This window comes from Musa acuminata, chromosome BXJ1-2 (assembly GCF_036884655.1).
Source record: "Musa acuminata AAA Group cultivar baxijiao chromosome BXJ1-2, Cavendish_Baxijiao_AAA, whole genome shotgun sequence".
In the NCBI taxonomy this organism is placed as follows: Eukaryota; Viridiplantae; Streptophyta; class Magnoliopsida; order Zingiberales; family Musaceae; genus Musa; species Musa acuminata.
This window is the reverse complement of record NC_088328.1, coordinates 20,906,519-20,923,989: the sequence shown is the minus strand read 5'-3', so window position 1 is coordinate 20,923,989 and position 17,471 is coordinate 20,906,519. Positions and strand designations below refer to the sequence as shown.

General features: G+C 38.3%; 2 protein-coding genes across 5 annotated transcripts; one reads left to right on the top strand and one right to left on the bottom strand.

Annotated features, from left to right (window-relative positions):
* The first annotated feature begins 2,919 nt into the window (after positions 1-2,919).
* On the top strand, positions 2,920-6,650 carry LOC103971703 (probable protein S-acyltransferase 15). Of its 2 annotated transcripts, none has more exons than XM_065091155.1 (7): positions 2,920-3,262; positions 3,833-3,925; positions 4,003-4,104; positions 4,231-4,299; positions 5,823-5,921; positions 6,005-6,100; positions 6,234-6,650. In XM_065091155.1, the coding sequence occupies exons 1-7, from the start codon at positions 3,005-3,007 to the stop codon at positions 6,411-6,413; spliced, it is 897 nt and encodes a 298-aa protein (XP_064947227.1). In that variant the 5' UTR covers positions 2,920-3,004; the 3' UTR covers positions 6,414-6,650. The 2 variants fall into 2 exon arrangements, with proteins under 2 accessions (XP_064947227.1, XP_009384072.2); XM_009385797.3 differs by having other exon boundaries at positions 2,922-3,262; positions 6,194-6,650.
* Positions 6,651-10,107: 3,457 nt separating this feature from the next.
* LOC135597740 (OVARIAN TUMOR DOMAIN-containing deubiquitinating enzyme 12-like) lies at positions 10,108-16,617 on the bottom strand. Of its 3 annotated transcripts, none has more exons than XM_065091131.1 (12): positions 16,361-16,617; positions 15,571-15,645; positions 14,462-14,905; positions 14,219-14,388; positions 13,430-13,503; positions 12,500-12,554; positions 11,837-11,911; positions 11,675-11,748; positions 11,522-11,570; positions 11,107-11,191; positions 10,595-10,651; positions 10,108-10,455 (listed from the first exon to the last, which is right to left on the bottom strand). In XM_065091131.1, exons 3-12 carry the CDS (start codon positions 14,787-14,789, stop codon positions 10,394-10,396), a joined length of 1,029 nt encoding a protein of 342 aa, XP_064947203.1. In that variant the 5' UTR covers positions 14,790-14,905; positions 15,571-15,645; positions 16,361-16,617; the 3' UTR covers positions 10,108-10,393. The 3 variants fall into 3 exon arrangements, with proteins under 3 accessions (XP_064947203.1, XP_064947207.1, XP_064947215.1); XM_065091135.1 differs by having other exon boundaries at positions 14,462-14,848; XM_065091143.1 differs by lacking the exon at positions 15,571-15,645.
* Between the last annotated feature and the right edge of the window lie 854 nt (positions 16,618-17,471).

The window sequence follows — 17,471 nt, the reverse complement described above, 5'->3', positions numbered from 1 at the left end:
AATTGCTTTTTTCATGACATAGCTGGGTTATCTTATATATCAGAATAAATCAAAGCTTCCGATTGGCTTAGCAGAATATTGCTTATAATGATCACAATTAGGTAAAGATGAAGCATAGTTTTCAGTATTCTGTGATGCCAACTATTAAGATTAAGCGATAGCAATGATCAAGATCAGACAAACAAAAGTGGTGATTGCCATAGCAATATAGTGCTGTAGTACTTTCATCAATTTCTCTTAGATATTCTTTTGAGACAGCAATACAGTGATGATGCCTACTGATCAGACTGCAATTCTATATATGGTGCTTTAATGAAAATAATTTTTAATATGGAATCTTATAGGGATACCTGAGGAGGACTAAGGACAATGTATTCTGTTCATTGTTCTCAATGCAACCATAAATAAGATGTATTCTTGCCGAAGATAAAGAAAATGAATAGCAACTGATTGGTCATTTATTTATGATCTTTTCTTTTCCTTCTCAATCTTTATCTTAGCTGTCTTTTTTATCTCATTGATATGTATTATGGACTTGATAGATAGATAGATAGATTGGTAGATCTTTAGCACATTCCGGAGTATCGGTCATTTGTCTGCCTATCATTTCGACCATTAGATTGGCAAATGAAAGGTGAAGAAAAATATTCCCTGATGGCAACAGCCTAACAACGAGAACAGTCCGGGAGGATCTTTTCTTTCGGTAGAAAATATCCATGTCGATGATATGACATGATAGTAGATGATAGCAATGTGTGGACCAATATATAGGTAATTCTTACCAATGATACATCACTATCTAATGTCAATATCAGGTTATTAATGCAATGCAATGCTCACCTCAATGCACAAAATATTGCAGCAGTTTGAGATGTGATTTCTTCCTCTCCTATCGATTCACTCTGCGACTTTATCAGACCCTTTTTGTTCAAAATAGATTATCGTTGGTATACAAATAGATACAGATTACAGATATATGTGCAGTGAGTGAGTGATACAGAATCCACATATTTCTGCAAAGGTCTTCGTCAAGAGGGCCGGCCCCATGCTATCCTATCAGAGGCCAAATCAAACTTCGCCATCACTAGCAATCGCCTTTTGGCGTTCTTCTACATACACATCATGATCTGCGAGTGGACCGAACACCCATCCAGTTCATCCATCCCACAGTGTCATGAAGGCCTTGAGACCGTAGGCGAAGTGCATCCCACATGTAACTACAGCCGCTAAAGCAATGTATGACAGCATCTGACCAAGCTAATCCGACACCTTGTGCTGCTGCATTGACGTCCTCGCTCGACCCCTCCTTTTGCGTGAAAAATATAATGAAATGATCTGGGGGCAGATGCTGGAACAGGAGCTGCTGCAGTTTATTTGGTGATGCTTGTGTGGAGCTGCACATCTGGTCCAGGAGCAGAAATAAAGAATGGCATGGCAGCATGCAGGGGTGGGTTCAGCAAACAAGCTCATGTGACTGCCTTCTTCCTTGTGGGGCTTCATGTCTTCCTTGTGGGCAACAACCTAGTACTATGAAATATATTTCTACTGCGTCTTTCGAGAACCTGGTACCGGTAAGCCAGTGCGGGTGGCGTGGTCTCTGTCAACTGTGCATCCCTCGAGATGCAGTGCTATCCTTTTTAGGTCTTGCCACCTGATGCCGCTCAACAGGTTAATCGAGCTTGCATGCCCTGATCAGCTTTCCGCTTCTTCGTTTTGTGTTGCGGTTGCTGCGAACGAGAAATGTGGAAGAGAACCTGGAACAAGCATGCATGCCATGATCTGTGCCATCTTCTCATGCTTGTTTCGATCGTGTTGGCCCCTACTTCCGTAAGAACCCATCTTGGACATCCCATTTGTAATCCGACGAATATTGAAACCACTCTTTAGCCATGCATTACAGTGCATAGCAATCTCCATCTCTTTAAATGTATGTGGCAGTCGTTCCCTTTTTCTAAATTATATGCGTACAGTGTTAGATTAATTACGCATCTAATTAGATGAGTTGCTACAGTTTTGAAGAAGATGAAGCGTTCACTGATCAAGCGTTCTTTTCCTCGTACAATGCTACGAGAGGAAGTATATAAACCATCCTTCAACTCTCGACTGTTCATATCAAAGAATCAACAACACAGCATGGGTTTCTAGTACTAATCTCAATCTCCACCAATCAGCCTTATGAAAGTTAAAGATCATCTAATTACCTTAGATGATCATACATATATATATATATAGAAAGAAAATTTTCATGGATAAGTTGGAACAAGAAGGAAATTTGTGAAACTTGGATCTTAGTTTGAGTAAAGGTCCAAAAACCCATGGAAAGTTGTTACAAATCCACAATGATTCACAAAGCATATGGTGGGCGTCTATAACCCATAAAGGAGTAGTCAGCTTGCAGTCCTACTTCATATCTTAAGAGATGTTTAAGTGTCTTAATCAAGTCTGTAAAAGGTCATGCATGAATTGGCATCCATAAGATTGACATTGTGGATGGGTCCATCGTGACCAATATAGTTCGGATGAGTCCAATCGAACAAGCCCATTAAGCTACTTAAATCAACCTACAACAAAAGTCTAATAAGTTTCCCATTGCAAAGCATATTAGATCTTATCAGTGGAAGTTGACAACATAGCTTGAAGCACCAAATCACGTAATTGGAGGGGCCCAGTAGCCTCGAATGCAGCGACGGACCTAAAACGTGGGAAATGGAGGGCCCAGTTCTGTGCACATCACGTGGCGTGATTTGCGCCATCAATCGTAATTTAAGATCAGTGCAGCGTTTGATTTGCGGCATCGAGCGTGCCGTACTGGAGAGAAGCCGAACATTCTCCAGTTCCAGGCGCATCGGGTCGACGATTTCGCTTCACGATTCGTGCAACCAAATATGGACGGTGGGGTCTCGGTCTACGCTGGAGGGAGCGGAAACTCCCCACGAAAAGAAACCCTCTTCCGTTGGATTCGCCCCTCTCTCTCTCTCTCTCATCTCCGAGATCGATCGGAGAGATGGGGAGAGAAAAGGGGAGGTTCATGTCGCCGCCCGTGCTCCTGGTGATCTCGCTGATCGGATTCGTGTACTACACTACGGTGTTCATCTTCATCGACGACTGGCTGGGGCTCGGCACCGGCCCCGGCCTCCTCAACGCTCTGATCTTTAGCTGGCTTGCCTTCATGTGCTTGTTCTCGTTCTTTGTCACCGTCCTCACCGATCCAGGCGGCGTCCCTCCTTCTTTTGCTCCCGAAACGGAAGACCCCCAGAAGGATGTGAGTGAATTCGATTAATCTTCGCTTCTTTGTGGATAGTTTACATCTTTCTTTATAATTTTCTCGAGTTATTGGATTTTGAAGGCATTTTTTGCTTCTATTGTTCTTCTTGTTGGTGATTGAAGTAGAAATAGTTGAAGCCTTTGATAATAGAGTTGGATGATTAGCACTATGATAATGTGTAATTATTATCCATTTTGTATAGAATTGACTAATGTTGTGACAGATTCCTGATTGTATCTTTGTTCCAATGTTAGTTCTAAGGACGTGTTATTGATATCATGTTTTTCCCCCAAGTTTATTTTGGGATGAGGTGGATATTCCACCTTTCTCAGAAATCCATTGATAATGAATCTATTTGCGAGGAACATAATGATCCAAGTTCAAGGTATTCTTCTCGGAAACCAATGCTCATACTTTTGGTTGGCATCCTGTTACAAAAATTTCTAGTGACTGCTTAAAATATTGTGATAAGTGTCACTCAGACTTCATAGATGTGAAGTTTATTTTTTTGTTACTTAAAACTTTCTGATGGTGTACAAAATCACAATGTTTCGATGCTGTCAACAGGGTGAATGCTTAAGATATTGCGATAAGTGTAGCTCTTACAAGCCTCCACGAGCACACCACTGTCGGGTCTGCCGTCGGTGTGTGTTAAAAATGGTAGGAATAATTCTCCTTATATTGACGGTTCGTTTATTCTCTATCAATTACATTGTCAGAATCTATGTGCTCTGCAGGATCATCACTGCGTGTGGATAGGTAATTGTGTGGGATATGCAAATTATAAGCCCTACATTGTCTGTGTCTTGCATGCAGCCATGGCATCTATATATTCTATGGTATGTATGTTACATTGTTCCTCCAGACATGACCGACTCTGGCAAGTGGTCATATTCTTGGGTTATTTGTATTCTATTTTTATTCAGTCTCTAACAACTTCTGATTTCCTTCACTTGATGTGTTAGGTGATATTTGTGACCAGTATTCTTGGAAAGGATCATGATTTCAAAGGAATCTCTAATAAGATATTCTATGTAAGTACATCAATTTTTGGAGCAGTAACCAGCATAAGATAATACTCTTGCATTTCATATCGTGTATTTCGTGTAATATGTAATGTGACTTATTTTTACATAGTAGAGGAGCTTCATATCCTTTGATTTCTTATACTGCTTTTAGGCCATATGACTTCAATCATTACATTTGCATGTCGACTCTCTCCTAGAACTGCCTCAGATGTGAGTAACTAACTATAAGTCGAATGTAGCTAACTATGAATATCTTGCTTCATTTTCAGTATGGAGTTGAAAGATTCTTCTCACATAGTTGATCAAGTTACAGTCAGTCTAACCAAGTAAGTTGGATTTGACTTAAAGTTGAACTACATTAGCATAGTTGACTTCTCTAGAACTGTAGTTTGTCATCTCATGGTATAAAGGTTCAATGATCTTAAATATTTTGGTCATGGATTTATAATAAATTAAGCAACACAAGGCCCAACTTACATTATAATATTTTTTTGCTCTGTCTTATTGAGTACCAGATTATAGAAAGTTTCAATAGGTATGGCACTAGGGCTGTTAGCTTTCTTGGACTTCTGCAGTGTTTCTTAAATATAGTGTTTTCCAAGCAAGAACAGTATCTTTTGCCAGCACTATTGACATGGTTCTTGCATTTACAAAATTTGGATGAGCATCCCCATAAGGCTTAAACTAAACCATGAAGATAAGCCGCAGCTTATCTCCAAATCTAATTTGATCATCACTCTGTCAAGACTCACAGCCAAATAGACAGCTTATACCTATAATTTTGTACGCTACATCACATCTCTTTATTAATTTGCACTAAAAAGGGGTTAGCTCAAAATGATTTCCTAGTATAATCAATGCAGGATTCGTGGTTTCTTTTCTCCATTATCTGTTCTTGCACCATGCTGTAATCGATACATAATCTCAGCCATAGGTTTACTCTTAAGACCTATTGATCAAGCGAGCTTAAAGCCTTAAGAGTTATGACCTCACCTCAAAACAGATGTCTTAGAAGATGTTTTTTAGGGGTGTATAGTGACTTGTATACTCCTCAAATCAGATTCCACTGTCAATGTTGATTATTTGATAGTGGCATATTCTGTTTGTCGAAAAAAAATCATAACATAAATCCATGAGTCAACTTGCCAGATAATAACTGCTTTTGATGTTCCCAATTAGGACATGTATGTTGGCAGTTGGCTTTTAATTGACTAGCTGATAATATCTAGATATGTAGGGTAAATAGTGAATCAGATATCCAAAGTACTATAGAGAATATCCACTTTTGATGAATGAATACATACAAATACCGATGTCAAGGGAAACTAAAATTTTGTAGTCGTCGTCTGTGACATGAATCTGAATTGGATGCCTGTCTGATATAGGTTCAAATTAGATAAAGAATGAACAAGTTGGTGGATACTGCATCAGAATGTCAACATAGTATAGGTTACTTATTTTTTTCTATGTTTGTAGCCCTTCGCTTGTTAATATGTTTTACGAGCGTTACTGACGACAGAACATGGCAGATCCTGTGCGCTTCAGTCACCATTATGTTGAGCTTGGCTTTCGGCAGCCTACTGGGTTGGCACATTTATCTCCTGACACATAACTTGACGACAATAGAGGTCAGTGGCTTATGGTCAAGCTTTAAGCCTGAGACATTTCATCTCATGACAGTTATTTCGTCTACTACCTGAATTTTCGACAGTATCGAGCAGCAGTAAGAGCAATGTGGCTTGCCAAGAAAAGCGGCCAGAAGTACCATCACCAGTTCGATCTTGGCATATATAAGAATCTCATCATGGTATCACACCTCCCCTAATTTTTAGATTCATGTTTCTAAATTGCAGTGTGGTTTTCTTATTCAGCATCACTGTTCATGTCAATTGTCGAGCAGATTCTGGGTCCAAATATCCTGAAATGGTTTTGCCCCGCAGCAGCTGGCCATCTTAAAGATGGAACACAGTTTCCAATATCAAAAGTCGACGGTCAGCACCCCGATTCTTAAACCTTTCAATTGCAAGCAGCTGCTCATGGTTGGCCTTGGTATGGTGATCACAAAGAAGCAAGGTAGAGATACGACGGCAGTTGCCGGTGCAGCACCAGAGGGTTTCTGAAGTTGTATCAGTGTGCTTACCGTTCTGCATAATCATGGAGGTCGTATCTGCCCACCCCATTGATGATGCACTTCGACGGTGTAAATGCTATACAGATTCAAACTTTGTTACTTGGAAGACGTGTGATGGAATGGTCGGGCCTGTGTTGGTCTGTACCTTTTCATTACATAATTGAAGGTTTGTGCTGCAAACAACCTTTTAATTCAAACATACTTTGCATTGCGATATGCTCCTTAACACATTGTAATTCCGAAGTCCCTACATATCATTCATCTTTGTCACTAAACCTCCTGAGATCATATAAAATGTCCAAATAGTTCTTTGCAGGAAACAGAGATATCAAACATCTTGCGTAACCATACTCAAGTGGAGGCACATAAGTCATTGCTAGCCCAAAATCTCCAACTATAGTAAGAAAAAGAAAATGGCAAGATTGTGGAAAACAACCAAGGAAAAAACAAAGTATTCAAACCTGAAGCCACTTTGATGCAGTACATGATAGCATTGAATACTTTGTCACCTCCTAAGAGTATTTAAACTTTGAAGCCACTTTGATACAGGATGAGCATTGAATATTTTAAGTTTCACGACAATAATTTTGAAGCTCAATTCTATCAAATTTTTTTAAAAAATTCATATATTGAGATAATTATGAAAACTTTTAAATCACTAAAATATAATGCACCATGAATTGAACATGTATTATAATTTATGTTTGATTTTTAGTATATTATGACCCATTAATTAGGTGGTTTAGAAATTCAATATAATTATCAAACTTTTTTCTTTTCAAACCTTATCAAACTTTTATATTTTTAACTACTAGATATTAATTATTTTGAAAAAGAGAGTTATTTTTTGTTCCTACCGTATATTATTTCTTTTTTTCTCTCCCTCTTCTTTTCTCTCCATCTTGTTTCATGTCATTTGATATTAGAGCCTTGCTATGCTCTTGGAGTATTTTCTTCTTATAGCAACAACTAAAAGGGGCTAAAAGCGATGCGATGAAAGAATGATATAACTAGATAGAGATAAAAGGAAGACAATTTAAAAAGCTTACTACGCACCAAGAACTTCAAGAAACCCATGACTCCGGAGGCTCAAGCTATGATTATGCAAGTGACGGATGGATTGGAAGATATGAATCTCTTTGCATCCAAAGAAACTATGGAATACTCATATATGAAGAGGCCTTTCCTTGCAAATAATAACATAAGTTTGACTTACCAAAGTTCCATAGCCGACTTCAACATGAAGAGTTTTTTTTATTAGCTTAGTATCATTGAGAAATTTTTTAAGTATAAGGAGATACCCGAAAATCAAAAAATAAAATTAATTGCTATAAGGCTTCGAAGTTATGTTTTAATCTAGTGGGACAAGGTGCAAGAGATGCGCCTTCCGAAAGAAAAAAAAGATTTTATCTTAAGAGATGATGAAATCTCGTCTCTATAAGAATTTTCTTCCATCTGATTATATTCAAACTCTTTTTTCATAATTTAACAATCTATAGTAATATAGCAAAACTATCATCGACTACACTAAAAAATTCTACAAGTTAATGGCCCGAAATAATATTCAAGAGATGGAAGAACAACTTGTTGCAAGATATATCGATGACCTATAAATTATGATTCGAGATGAAGTGGAGATGCAACGACTATGGAGGTTATATGATGCTTATCGATTAGTATTAAAAATAAAGCAAAACTTATTAGAAGCGGAGCAAAGAGGTATTTGTTCCTTTATATTCCTTTTTTAAAGATAACTTTACTTGTTATAATGATAGTGGATCAAAAGCTAGCAAAATCAGGAAAAATACATTCAAACTAACTCCTACCAACTATGGATCACAATCTAGTTGCATCATCACCTTCCTACTTGTTATAAATACAAACAAGTAGGATACTACATCCTACTTGTTATAAATACAAACAAGTAGGATACTACATGAATGAGTGCCCAAATAAACAAATTGCATGAGTTAATTTTATTTAAGAAAAAGATGCTAATAAACAACTTAAAAATATTGAAAAACTAATATGTAAGAAATATCCTGTGAAGGCTTATGAGGAAGGAATTGTCAAAGTGGGGATATATTCTCAACAACGAATGGAATGGTATCTCTCACCCGTCAAAGTGGAGACATATTCCTCGAATCGTCCAACTATCATATATGATGGCCCGCTAATCTCCGAAGGGAATCACACTATCTATGCTTAATAAGGAAATAATATTATCTCGTTCTGCTCATGTTTGTATTAGGATAAAATAATATATTGAAATATTTCTTTCAAATATTATTGACATTATTGTTTCAACATCACACTGTGTTCCGAGTGCAATTTGAGAGATCAGAAAGCTGTGTTCCGTTTCACAGGCTGCTTCGATCTTGGCTTGGCTAAGACTGGTGCAAATTGACAGCAGAAGTGGCAACATAGTCAAAGCAAAGCATGCATGCAACGGTCATATCACTGTTCCCTGGTACAAAAATAAAGCGACCAATGAAAAACTGAAAGATCGATGGATTTAAGATTCAAGAAAAAGTAAAAAAAAAGAAAAAAAGAAAAAGCTGCCATCCCGCAATCTCCTGTATTTGATCATTCCAGCCACCGATGCTGCATTCTGAAGTGCCCACCTAATCACCTTTGCATGGTCAATAACTCCAGCCTCCAAATAAATTCTCACGCTGACCCCGAAAGGAGCAATTACTTCAATGCCTTTCCGATAAGGTCTCTGCGCATCAGGGTCAACAACTCCACCTAGTCACCGTTCCAGGGTCGGTATTATGCATGTTGAAGTAAACAGGCTGCATACGTATGTCAGTTAATAGTATAATACATACACCCTGCGAAGTTAACATATATATATATAACTGGAAAACCAAAGTTTTGAACTCAAAAGAAGAAGACAGGGAGAATTAACGGGTCTTGCCGCGCGATATGAAGAAGAGATGGAGATCGAGAAGCTTCCAGGGGAAGCGGCGAGAGCGGCTGGTTCGCGAGGAGAGGGGAGAAGCTTCCAGAAGATTTGGGAGCCACGAGCGCTTCCAAGACGAGTAGGAATCATGATAAAAGAACGATGAGAGCTAAACCAGCACCACCCTGCCGAGGGCCCACTGTATTTATCCGGAACGTACCAGAAGTTGGTGCTCCGACTGCCAACCGTATCTTCCGCTTTTGGAAAGGGTAAGAGAAGGTATAAATCCCGAGAAAGAGAATACTCGTGCTCGTTCACTTTGTCCAAGAGGAAGAACAAAGTGACGACGAAGCAATGGCACAGAAAGCAAAACAAACAAATCAGGTTTAGAGATCAAACCGGTGGTCCCTCCCAGATCTGCAATTGCTACTGAAAACTCAATCAAATGTGCAGACTGAGGACCACTTGAAATTAACCATTAGTTGAACTGCAATTACTACAGAAAACTAAATCAAATGTGCAGACATAGGACCACTTTAAATTAACCATTAGTTGAACTGCAATTACTACTGAAAACTAAATCAAATGTGCAGACTGAGGACCACTTTAAATTAACCATTAGTTGATTATTTTTGTACCGGACTATGATTCATAGTAAACAAAAAGCTCGTACCATTAATCCACCCACAGTGAGTAAAGTACATCGGCCAACATCTTGGTCATTTAATTCCCCACAACAATACAAATTTCATGCCCTTTCGCAGCTTTACATTTAGTCTGAAAAATGAAACATCTGTCATCTTTATTTCTTTTCTGAAGGGGAGTCTTAACATGCTCTAGTGAGCAATGAGCCTTGGCTTGGGCAACCCGTACAGCCAAAGCTTAGAAGAACAAGTCATAGGAGATTGAAACAATAAACTGTCATTCCTGAAATGCATAGATATCTTACGAGATAAATATGAATCCGAGCATTGAAGCACAGGATTGATATCCTCTGATAAGTGAACAATGCTGTGAGATTTTCCAGGTGTGGATGTCAGCCAAGGCCATGGTTGTTTCCTCATCTAATACTTGTTTCCAAACTGCCACCATCTTTTTTTCTTCTTCATATCTAAGGCAGGGAGATCTAAACAGCCAAACAAGAGGGGGAACCAAATGTTTCAATTTGTGTATATTAATGGTGGATTTCTTTAGCGTTATTTTCATGTCAGAAATGGCAAAATGATAAAAAGAGTGTTATACCAACAAGATGATTATTCACTTACCCCCTTCCGGGTAAATTGAGTTGTAGTGCACCTCAGCCCAAAAGCTCAAGAAAATTACTGTATAAGATGAACTTCATTATTGCTCTCAACAGGAAATATACAAAAAGAAATTTAGTGTTCCAAGTTATACGCATAAGTGCATCTGCATGTCTAAAGTGTGGTGGGTCATACCGAGAGGGTGATGTCAGTTCTTGTCTTTCCAGTACTAACTATGACGTGATAACAAGCTAGCATGAGCATCTAAATAAGCTGTCAATTCTTTTCTTTCCAGTACTAACTATGACGTGATAACAAGCTAGCATGAGCATATAAATAAGCTGTTCCATCATAAATAAACAATACAACTCTTCCATCTAGTAATATGACCATACTAAAATATGCTAGCATGGAGAACTAATGTACACATGTTGGTGTCCACTGTCCAGTAACGACAAAGAATGCTTATCTTGTTAGTCAGACAAACCCATGAAAACTATAAGATACATTTCGGCAATGAAACACTTCTAACATACCTCGCTTAGACTTCTGAAAGCTGGGCAAAATTTCAATGTAGCAAGTGTCCTTGAAGGATGTTATCACAAAAATTTTGACCCCATACTGCAGAAGACAGTTAAAAAGAACCATAAGCAAAGCAATTACATCGAAGATGCTAGATTATGTTATCCAACTAGAGGTGTAATGCAAAGAATCATCTCTAGTTGTTTATCCAAAGAATACCAACATTGCTCATAACAGTCTCATAAAACAGAGTGACCATTGCAAAAGCAAAAACCCCTCAATATTGTATACAAAAGATTAAGCTATAATTTTCTAATTTCAATAATAAACAACCTATAATTCAACCAGAGGAAAAAGGCAAAATAATGGAGGGATCCACACAAGCAGAAGGAAAAAAAAATGCAAAGAAGGAATCAATTGGAACAATACCGAATCTGCAGCAGCCTGCAAAGTCACATGGTCACCCCATTCTCCACTCCTGTTATATCGGTACAAATGACAGAGAATTAACATACTGTTTGATTTGTACTCAAACAGCAATGTAGAGCAAGGATAAAGCATGATACAAGAAATAAAGATTACTTTGAGAGCTTTTTCAAATAGTCACCATATTCCATAGGAACATATCCCTCATAGAACTCAGGACGAGTTTTGAGCTGAAAATAAAAGGAAATACTACATATGAAACATGGTTTTTGCAAATCAATATGAAGATGACTACACAGGAGAAAATATAAATGTAACCTGATTGAGAACTTGCTGTCTCACAAATTTGTGGTGCTCAGGTGACCGGTAAAATTGATCTGATAGTGCTCGGAACTGAAAGATGCAGATTTTAACTGTCAGTTTAGTTAAAAAATGTGTAATAGCTTGAACCTATTCAATGATGCAGGTGCCGTTGTATATGCAGTAAGAATTGCAAAGAGCAAAGTGCAAACAATATAGAAAATCAACTAACTATAATATAGAAAATTTAAGAAAAAAGAGCAATGTAATGGTAGCTGGGTGTAGTTATTCACACTTCATACAGATAGGTTCCTGTCTTTTAGTTAATTATATTTTAGCCATGAACTGTAGTGATTATATCAACGTGATGCAGGACTCTTAATAATTGATTCTTGTTTGAATAAATTTTATAAGTTTATGGGTTACTTTGCCAATCCTACATTAGTTGCCAAATATCAACATCATCCATAAGCCTATGTTTCTTGAGAATATTATAGTTTTTAACTCAGTTTAATAGTTAGTAGAACATCAGGGTCAGCTGTAATAGAATCTGTTCTTAATGCCTTAGAATATTGCTGATAACTAGCTTACTAGATGTAAAAATAAACTGTTAATATTAGTCTATCTAGCTCACAACTACATGGAAACTTTAAGGACAAGAGGAATAATTCCACTGCTAACCTGACAGTTACCATCTCCTTGGACCTTGAGCTCAATCAAATCATACATCTGCAATCTGCAATTGAGGGGAAAAAACAAAAATGAAGTTGAAAAGAAACAGTGAATGTTCACAAGATTTAAAAGTTCAGAAATTATCCAGGAGAACTATATTAGTGAATAAAACCAACATATTTGCATGATGATCTCATTTTAGAGATGCAGGACACATGCAGAAAAAAATGATAATGAGAAAATTGCATATTTGCATATATGCCTCAGCTTAAGTATCAAATTACATACTTAGCTCAAAACTAAATTCTTGCATATGTATCTCTCAAAGGCATCAGCAAATATGGACATTGCAAAAAAATGAAGGATCTAATTTTTTTTGAAGGTTCTATAGACAATTACAGAAATAAAAGAAAAGCACTATTTCCTGATTTTTGGATAATTGAAGGGTCGTATGCAATTATCCCTAGAATCAGGAAAAAGATCGCTGAAAGTTGAATTATTGAGAACTAAAACTGAATTACAATTCATCAGCTACAGCATGAATGACAAAATTGCAGTATGTTGAATAGCATTCCTTTCTGATGTATCCTAAATCCTTGCCTTCATCTTTCATCATGGATATCCTTGGTCCATGCTAAAGGATCCAAGTTTCCTCCTGTGTATATATTCAAGGTGACTACAAGTGTTGCCACCTCCAACTCACGTTTTAAACTTTAAACCCTCATCACTTGTAAAACTAAAGAACCCATGGCAAAGTATATCCAAGTAGGCATATATAACAGGGAGCTTCAAGCACAAAATGCTTATACTTTCGACAGAGGTACTAAAATTTATGTTACACTCTCTAGTGGAAATCTCAGATAAATGTATTCAAAGGTGAGTTATCTCTATGGGAAACATCTCCAAATAATACTTCCAAGTTAGTGAATTAGTCAGTACCTGTCTATGAGCCTCTGATGATCTGATGTGGCTTCATCAACAGAAGGAATTTCTCCATTAATTCTAGGAACATGCTGCAGAAGTCAATCTTTAATAATTTAGAGGATCATATTGACAAGCAAAATAAGATACTAAAAAGCTGATGTCCAGAAACTTATGCTGAACTTCCTACAAAAAATTATAGTCAAAGTATCAAAAAATCCCCAAGAAGAGGCAGCCAAGTGCACAAGGCTCCTGTTAATTATGAATCTTGGAAGGGTCATCACACACATCTTTATCCTCAAAGCCATTGTTCTATGACAAGCAAACTCAATAATGGATACATATTATATAGTGGAAGAATATTATTAATGCCTAGATTCACAAGGCAAATTAAGAAAGAGAACATGCAGAACCAACTGAACATACAGTCCTAGGATCAGACATTGTAATTCAGAAATCAAAGAAAAGGTTATTCGGAGGGTTTTCATACCAATATCATGTCAAATCTTATTTTACTGAAATTAGTAAGATGTTAAATGCATCATCTTTTAGCTGAGCAGTCGGAAATTGTTTTTTCCATATTTATCTCATCAAAATTAGAAATTAACAATTTGGCACTTGCAAATTACAAGAATAAAAGAATATTATGATATTACATGTAAGATATACTTGAGTCTCACAGAAATAAATGAAAGGGCAGAAAATCATAAAAAATACGCTAATATTTAATATCATAAATGTTTTTCAACATATGAAATCATTAATCATAAACTAAATGAGGTGGACAAAAGAATATGCATAACTTACAGGAATGGAGACCATGTGATTCAACCTTTTACCAACTTCACCTTCGATATCTGAAAAATCATCCGTTAATTCTAATGACCATTCATCCCCGTTATATGAGTTCTCCCTAGGACTAGAACATGAACTGGAGGGTTCCATATCATCAGCCTCATCCTGGCCATCCTCATTCCCTTTATGAACATGAAAAATCATCAAGGAGACCAAACAATATATCAATGACCATATTTATAGTCATCTTAGTACCTGGACTATAACTTCTCATATATGGACTAAACCAATCCTGTGTAAGAACAGATACTTGAACACACTCATCCTCTGCATGTGTAGATCCCGATGCTTCTGCAACAGCAAGTTGAGAAAGTTCTTCTTGAAGAGCATGGGCAATAATTTCATCATTCTCAATGGTTGCACATTCTGGATCAATATCACCTTCTCCAACATAAGAAGTATCATAGAAACTGGAATCCTGCTGACTGGTGCCTCCACAATATGGAGGGACTGAAAATAGGTCACAGTGAAGAAAATCGAAACCCCAGTGATGAATATCAGAATCTTGCTCGTAGGTAATCATTGGATATAAATATTTCCAGTTGGAAGTGCAAGTGTAATAGGCTCTCTCTGATATTAACCCTGATGGAATTGTGACGAGCTCAGGATATTTCTGATCACAATAAGATAATGCATTCCCTGAAAATGTATGACGTACTTGAATTAATATGCTAACACATGTTTGGCTTGAATGGAATAAAAATTTTATTATGCAAACAAGTGAATTTCTTAGCCATAAACACATGTGACTTAAAGATCCTTTTATATCAAAATTGAACCAGTTTGGCATTTCGACATGCTTATAGAATCTATTGATCTTCTCAGAAATATTAAAATGTCAATTTATGTTTTAGAACAGCATCTTTTTCCATCGTTGCATGCATAGAAAGGCAAATGGGCTTGACAGAAAACAGGGAAAGTGGGTTCACCCATCCATAATATAGTTAAGCTAATAACTACATAAAAAAAGTTTTTCCAACATAAAAAAATGAGTGCAGATGCCAAGGTAGAAGAGTGGTTGCAATAATAATTTGTCAAATAATAAACAGAAAACCTGTGCAACTTATTTGAATTTTTCCAAGCAGGGTAGAACATTAAGCTTGACATAGTCAATGAAAACAAATTCGTTTGTCAGACATCCTTTCATCCAAATCCAAGTTATCAAACTAAGAGCACACATATATTGACTTATTAAGCGACTGGATTCTACTTTCAAGTTTCAACAACTACTAACAGCTCAACATAAGAACATCTTTGCCTGTAGCCAATAAGTAATGAGCAAGTCTAGTATTAGGAATTGCAACCTGTTCGTCAAGTTCTTGTCCAACAATCTTCAGTTTGTATTTAAATGTCTTCAGGAAAGTTTTGATCTATCAACACTGAAAAAGGCATAAAAACAAGATTTCATCAAAAAAATATTGAGAAAAGAAAAACAGCAGTCGTTCTCCAAAAGGAATGACTTCCGCAAGCCCGTCTTAAATATATATTTCCACTCAACTAGATAGACCCTACTCGAACATCATTCACTCAAACAATCAGAATAAAGAGGGTTAATAATACATCAGAAAGCAGTCCTCGCCAGAAGTATTGCAAGATCAACTACCATCATTGATAAACTGGTGTGTTTCACAAGCCGGTGCGTGATTGATGCATTTCAAGGACATGATGGTGGTAATGGATATTGATAAGTACAGATCTATTTGTGCAAGAAAGGACAGCAATCCCCGCAAGAGATATTAAGAAATTTGCAAATCCAATCGTACTAGAATTCTATCAAGAAGCATCAAGAACTTGGGGGGGGGGGGGGGGGGGAGTGAAAACAACAGACGGCACAAATGTTTATAAGCAAAAGAAGTGATCATCAATCAAACTGCGATGACCAAAAAGAAAACATTAGAGCATGAATCAGAACTAGGTTCAGAACATCAATCTACCCATCCGAAATGTTTTAAGTTCGAAAGCCACAGATCCGTGGCGACAATCAAATTCCCAAATCCGATCAATCCACAAATCATCGAGCATTCAGTTCTCCTCCAATCGCAACCAAGATCAGGCAAGAATCAATTCAGATCCCCACCATCCAGTATAACTTACATCAGATCGGGGCGATCCAGCGGTGGATCGACGCGATCGGGCGGCAAACGAACAAAGAGCGTGCGACGGGAAGAAGATACCGCGGCTTCGCGTCGCCACGGAAGAACGTAGCGAGCGGGCAAGCGAGCAATAGATAAGAATACCGAAACAGAAGAGAGAGAGAGAGTGAGAACGAGGGGTGGGAGCGAGAGGGGGGAATCTCGCGGACGTCACGGGCTAAATAAGCCCGATTGGAGCGGCGCGGCCGCTGGCTCCCTTTTGAATCCGTCCTTTTATTGCTGGGAGGGGGAACGTGGGCCGTCGGTTGGGGGCCGTACGCGATCCGGTCCGTCGATTCGGGGCAGGACGGCGTGCGCAGGCGCGGTGCTTCGGGAGGGGAGCGCACTGTGGCTCCTCTGTTTGCATCTATCACGGGGGGAATCTCCGCCCTACGGCCCCCATCTGACGGCTGTCAGCAGCGGGCCCCGCCCCTGATGCCCTCCCGCTGGCCACGCCCGGAGGCCGCACGGCGGGCGTCCGATCGCCGCCTGGACGGCCCTGATCGAGTCGGACGCACGGCCATACGTGTGATCGAGCCGCTCAACAAATTAGCCCAAATTGAACCGGGTTCGAGCAGCAACTTTGAATGAGATAAGAACTCGACCTACGGTCCAGTTGTCAATTTGATGCTTTCCCACATCAAATGCATCTTTACGGTTGGTTGTCAAATAATGTATGTGCGCAAGGGAGGCTCACAAAATCCTACATGGGATGAGGCATGGGTCACCAAGGTGGCATCCATTAGGATTCCCACTTGTGTTGACGTGATATGCCTTCTTCAACTCATCCTCGCGAGTCGCTCGTCATTGCACGAATCTTTATGAAGCCTCAGCTTCCCATTCTTCCGCTCCGGTGGAAATCTAATGGCAGACATGCTTCCGTGTTTCGGTAACCTCCAGCTACAAAAACTAGAGCTTTTGCACACCGCGATAAGTTGGAACTTGAGCTTTTGTACTGAAAAGAAACATACTACGCACAATGATTTGGTCTCTCACCTTCCAGTGGAGACTAGTATGGACTAATAGAGCTTTGTCAGACATTCAAGTATAAGCATCATTCAAAAAAAATTATG

What these genes read in the sequence shown, in the direction of transcription:
- LOC103971703 (XM_065091155.1), top strand. Translation starts at nt 3,005, where the DNA reads ATGGGGAGAGAAAAGGGGAGGTTCATGTCGCCGCCCGTGCTCCTGGTG. An exon ending in CGGAAGACCCCCAGAAGGAT is followed by an intron (nt 3,263 to 3,832) that starts GTGAGTGAATTC and finishes TGCTGTCAACAG; the next exon opens with GGTGAATGCTTAAGATATTG. An exon ending in TCTCTAATAAGATATTCTAT is followed by an intron (nt 4,300 to 5,822) that starts GTAAGTACATCA and finishes AGAACATGGCAG; the next exon opens with ATCCTGTGCGCTTCAGTCAC.
- LOC135597740 (XM_065091131.1), bottom strand. Translation starts at nt 14,789, where the DNA reads ATGATTACCTACGAGCAAGATTCTGATATTCATCACTGGGGTTTCGAT. An exon ending in ATCACATGGTCTCCATTCCT is followed by an intron (nt 13,504 to 14,218) that starts GTAAGTTATGCA and finishes TGACTTCTGCAG; the next exon opens with CATGTTCCTAGAATTAATGG. An exon ending in TGCAGGCTGCTGCAGATTCG is followed by an intron (nt 11,192 to 11,521) that starts GTATTGTTCCAA and finishes TGTCTTCTGCAG; the next exon opens with TATGGGGTCAAAATTTTTGT.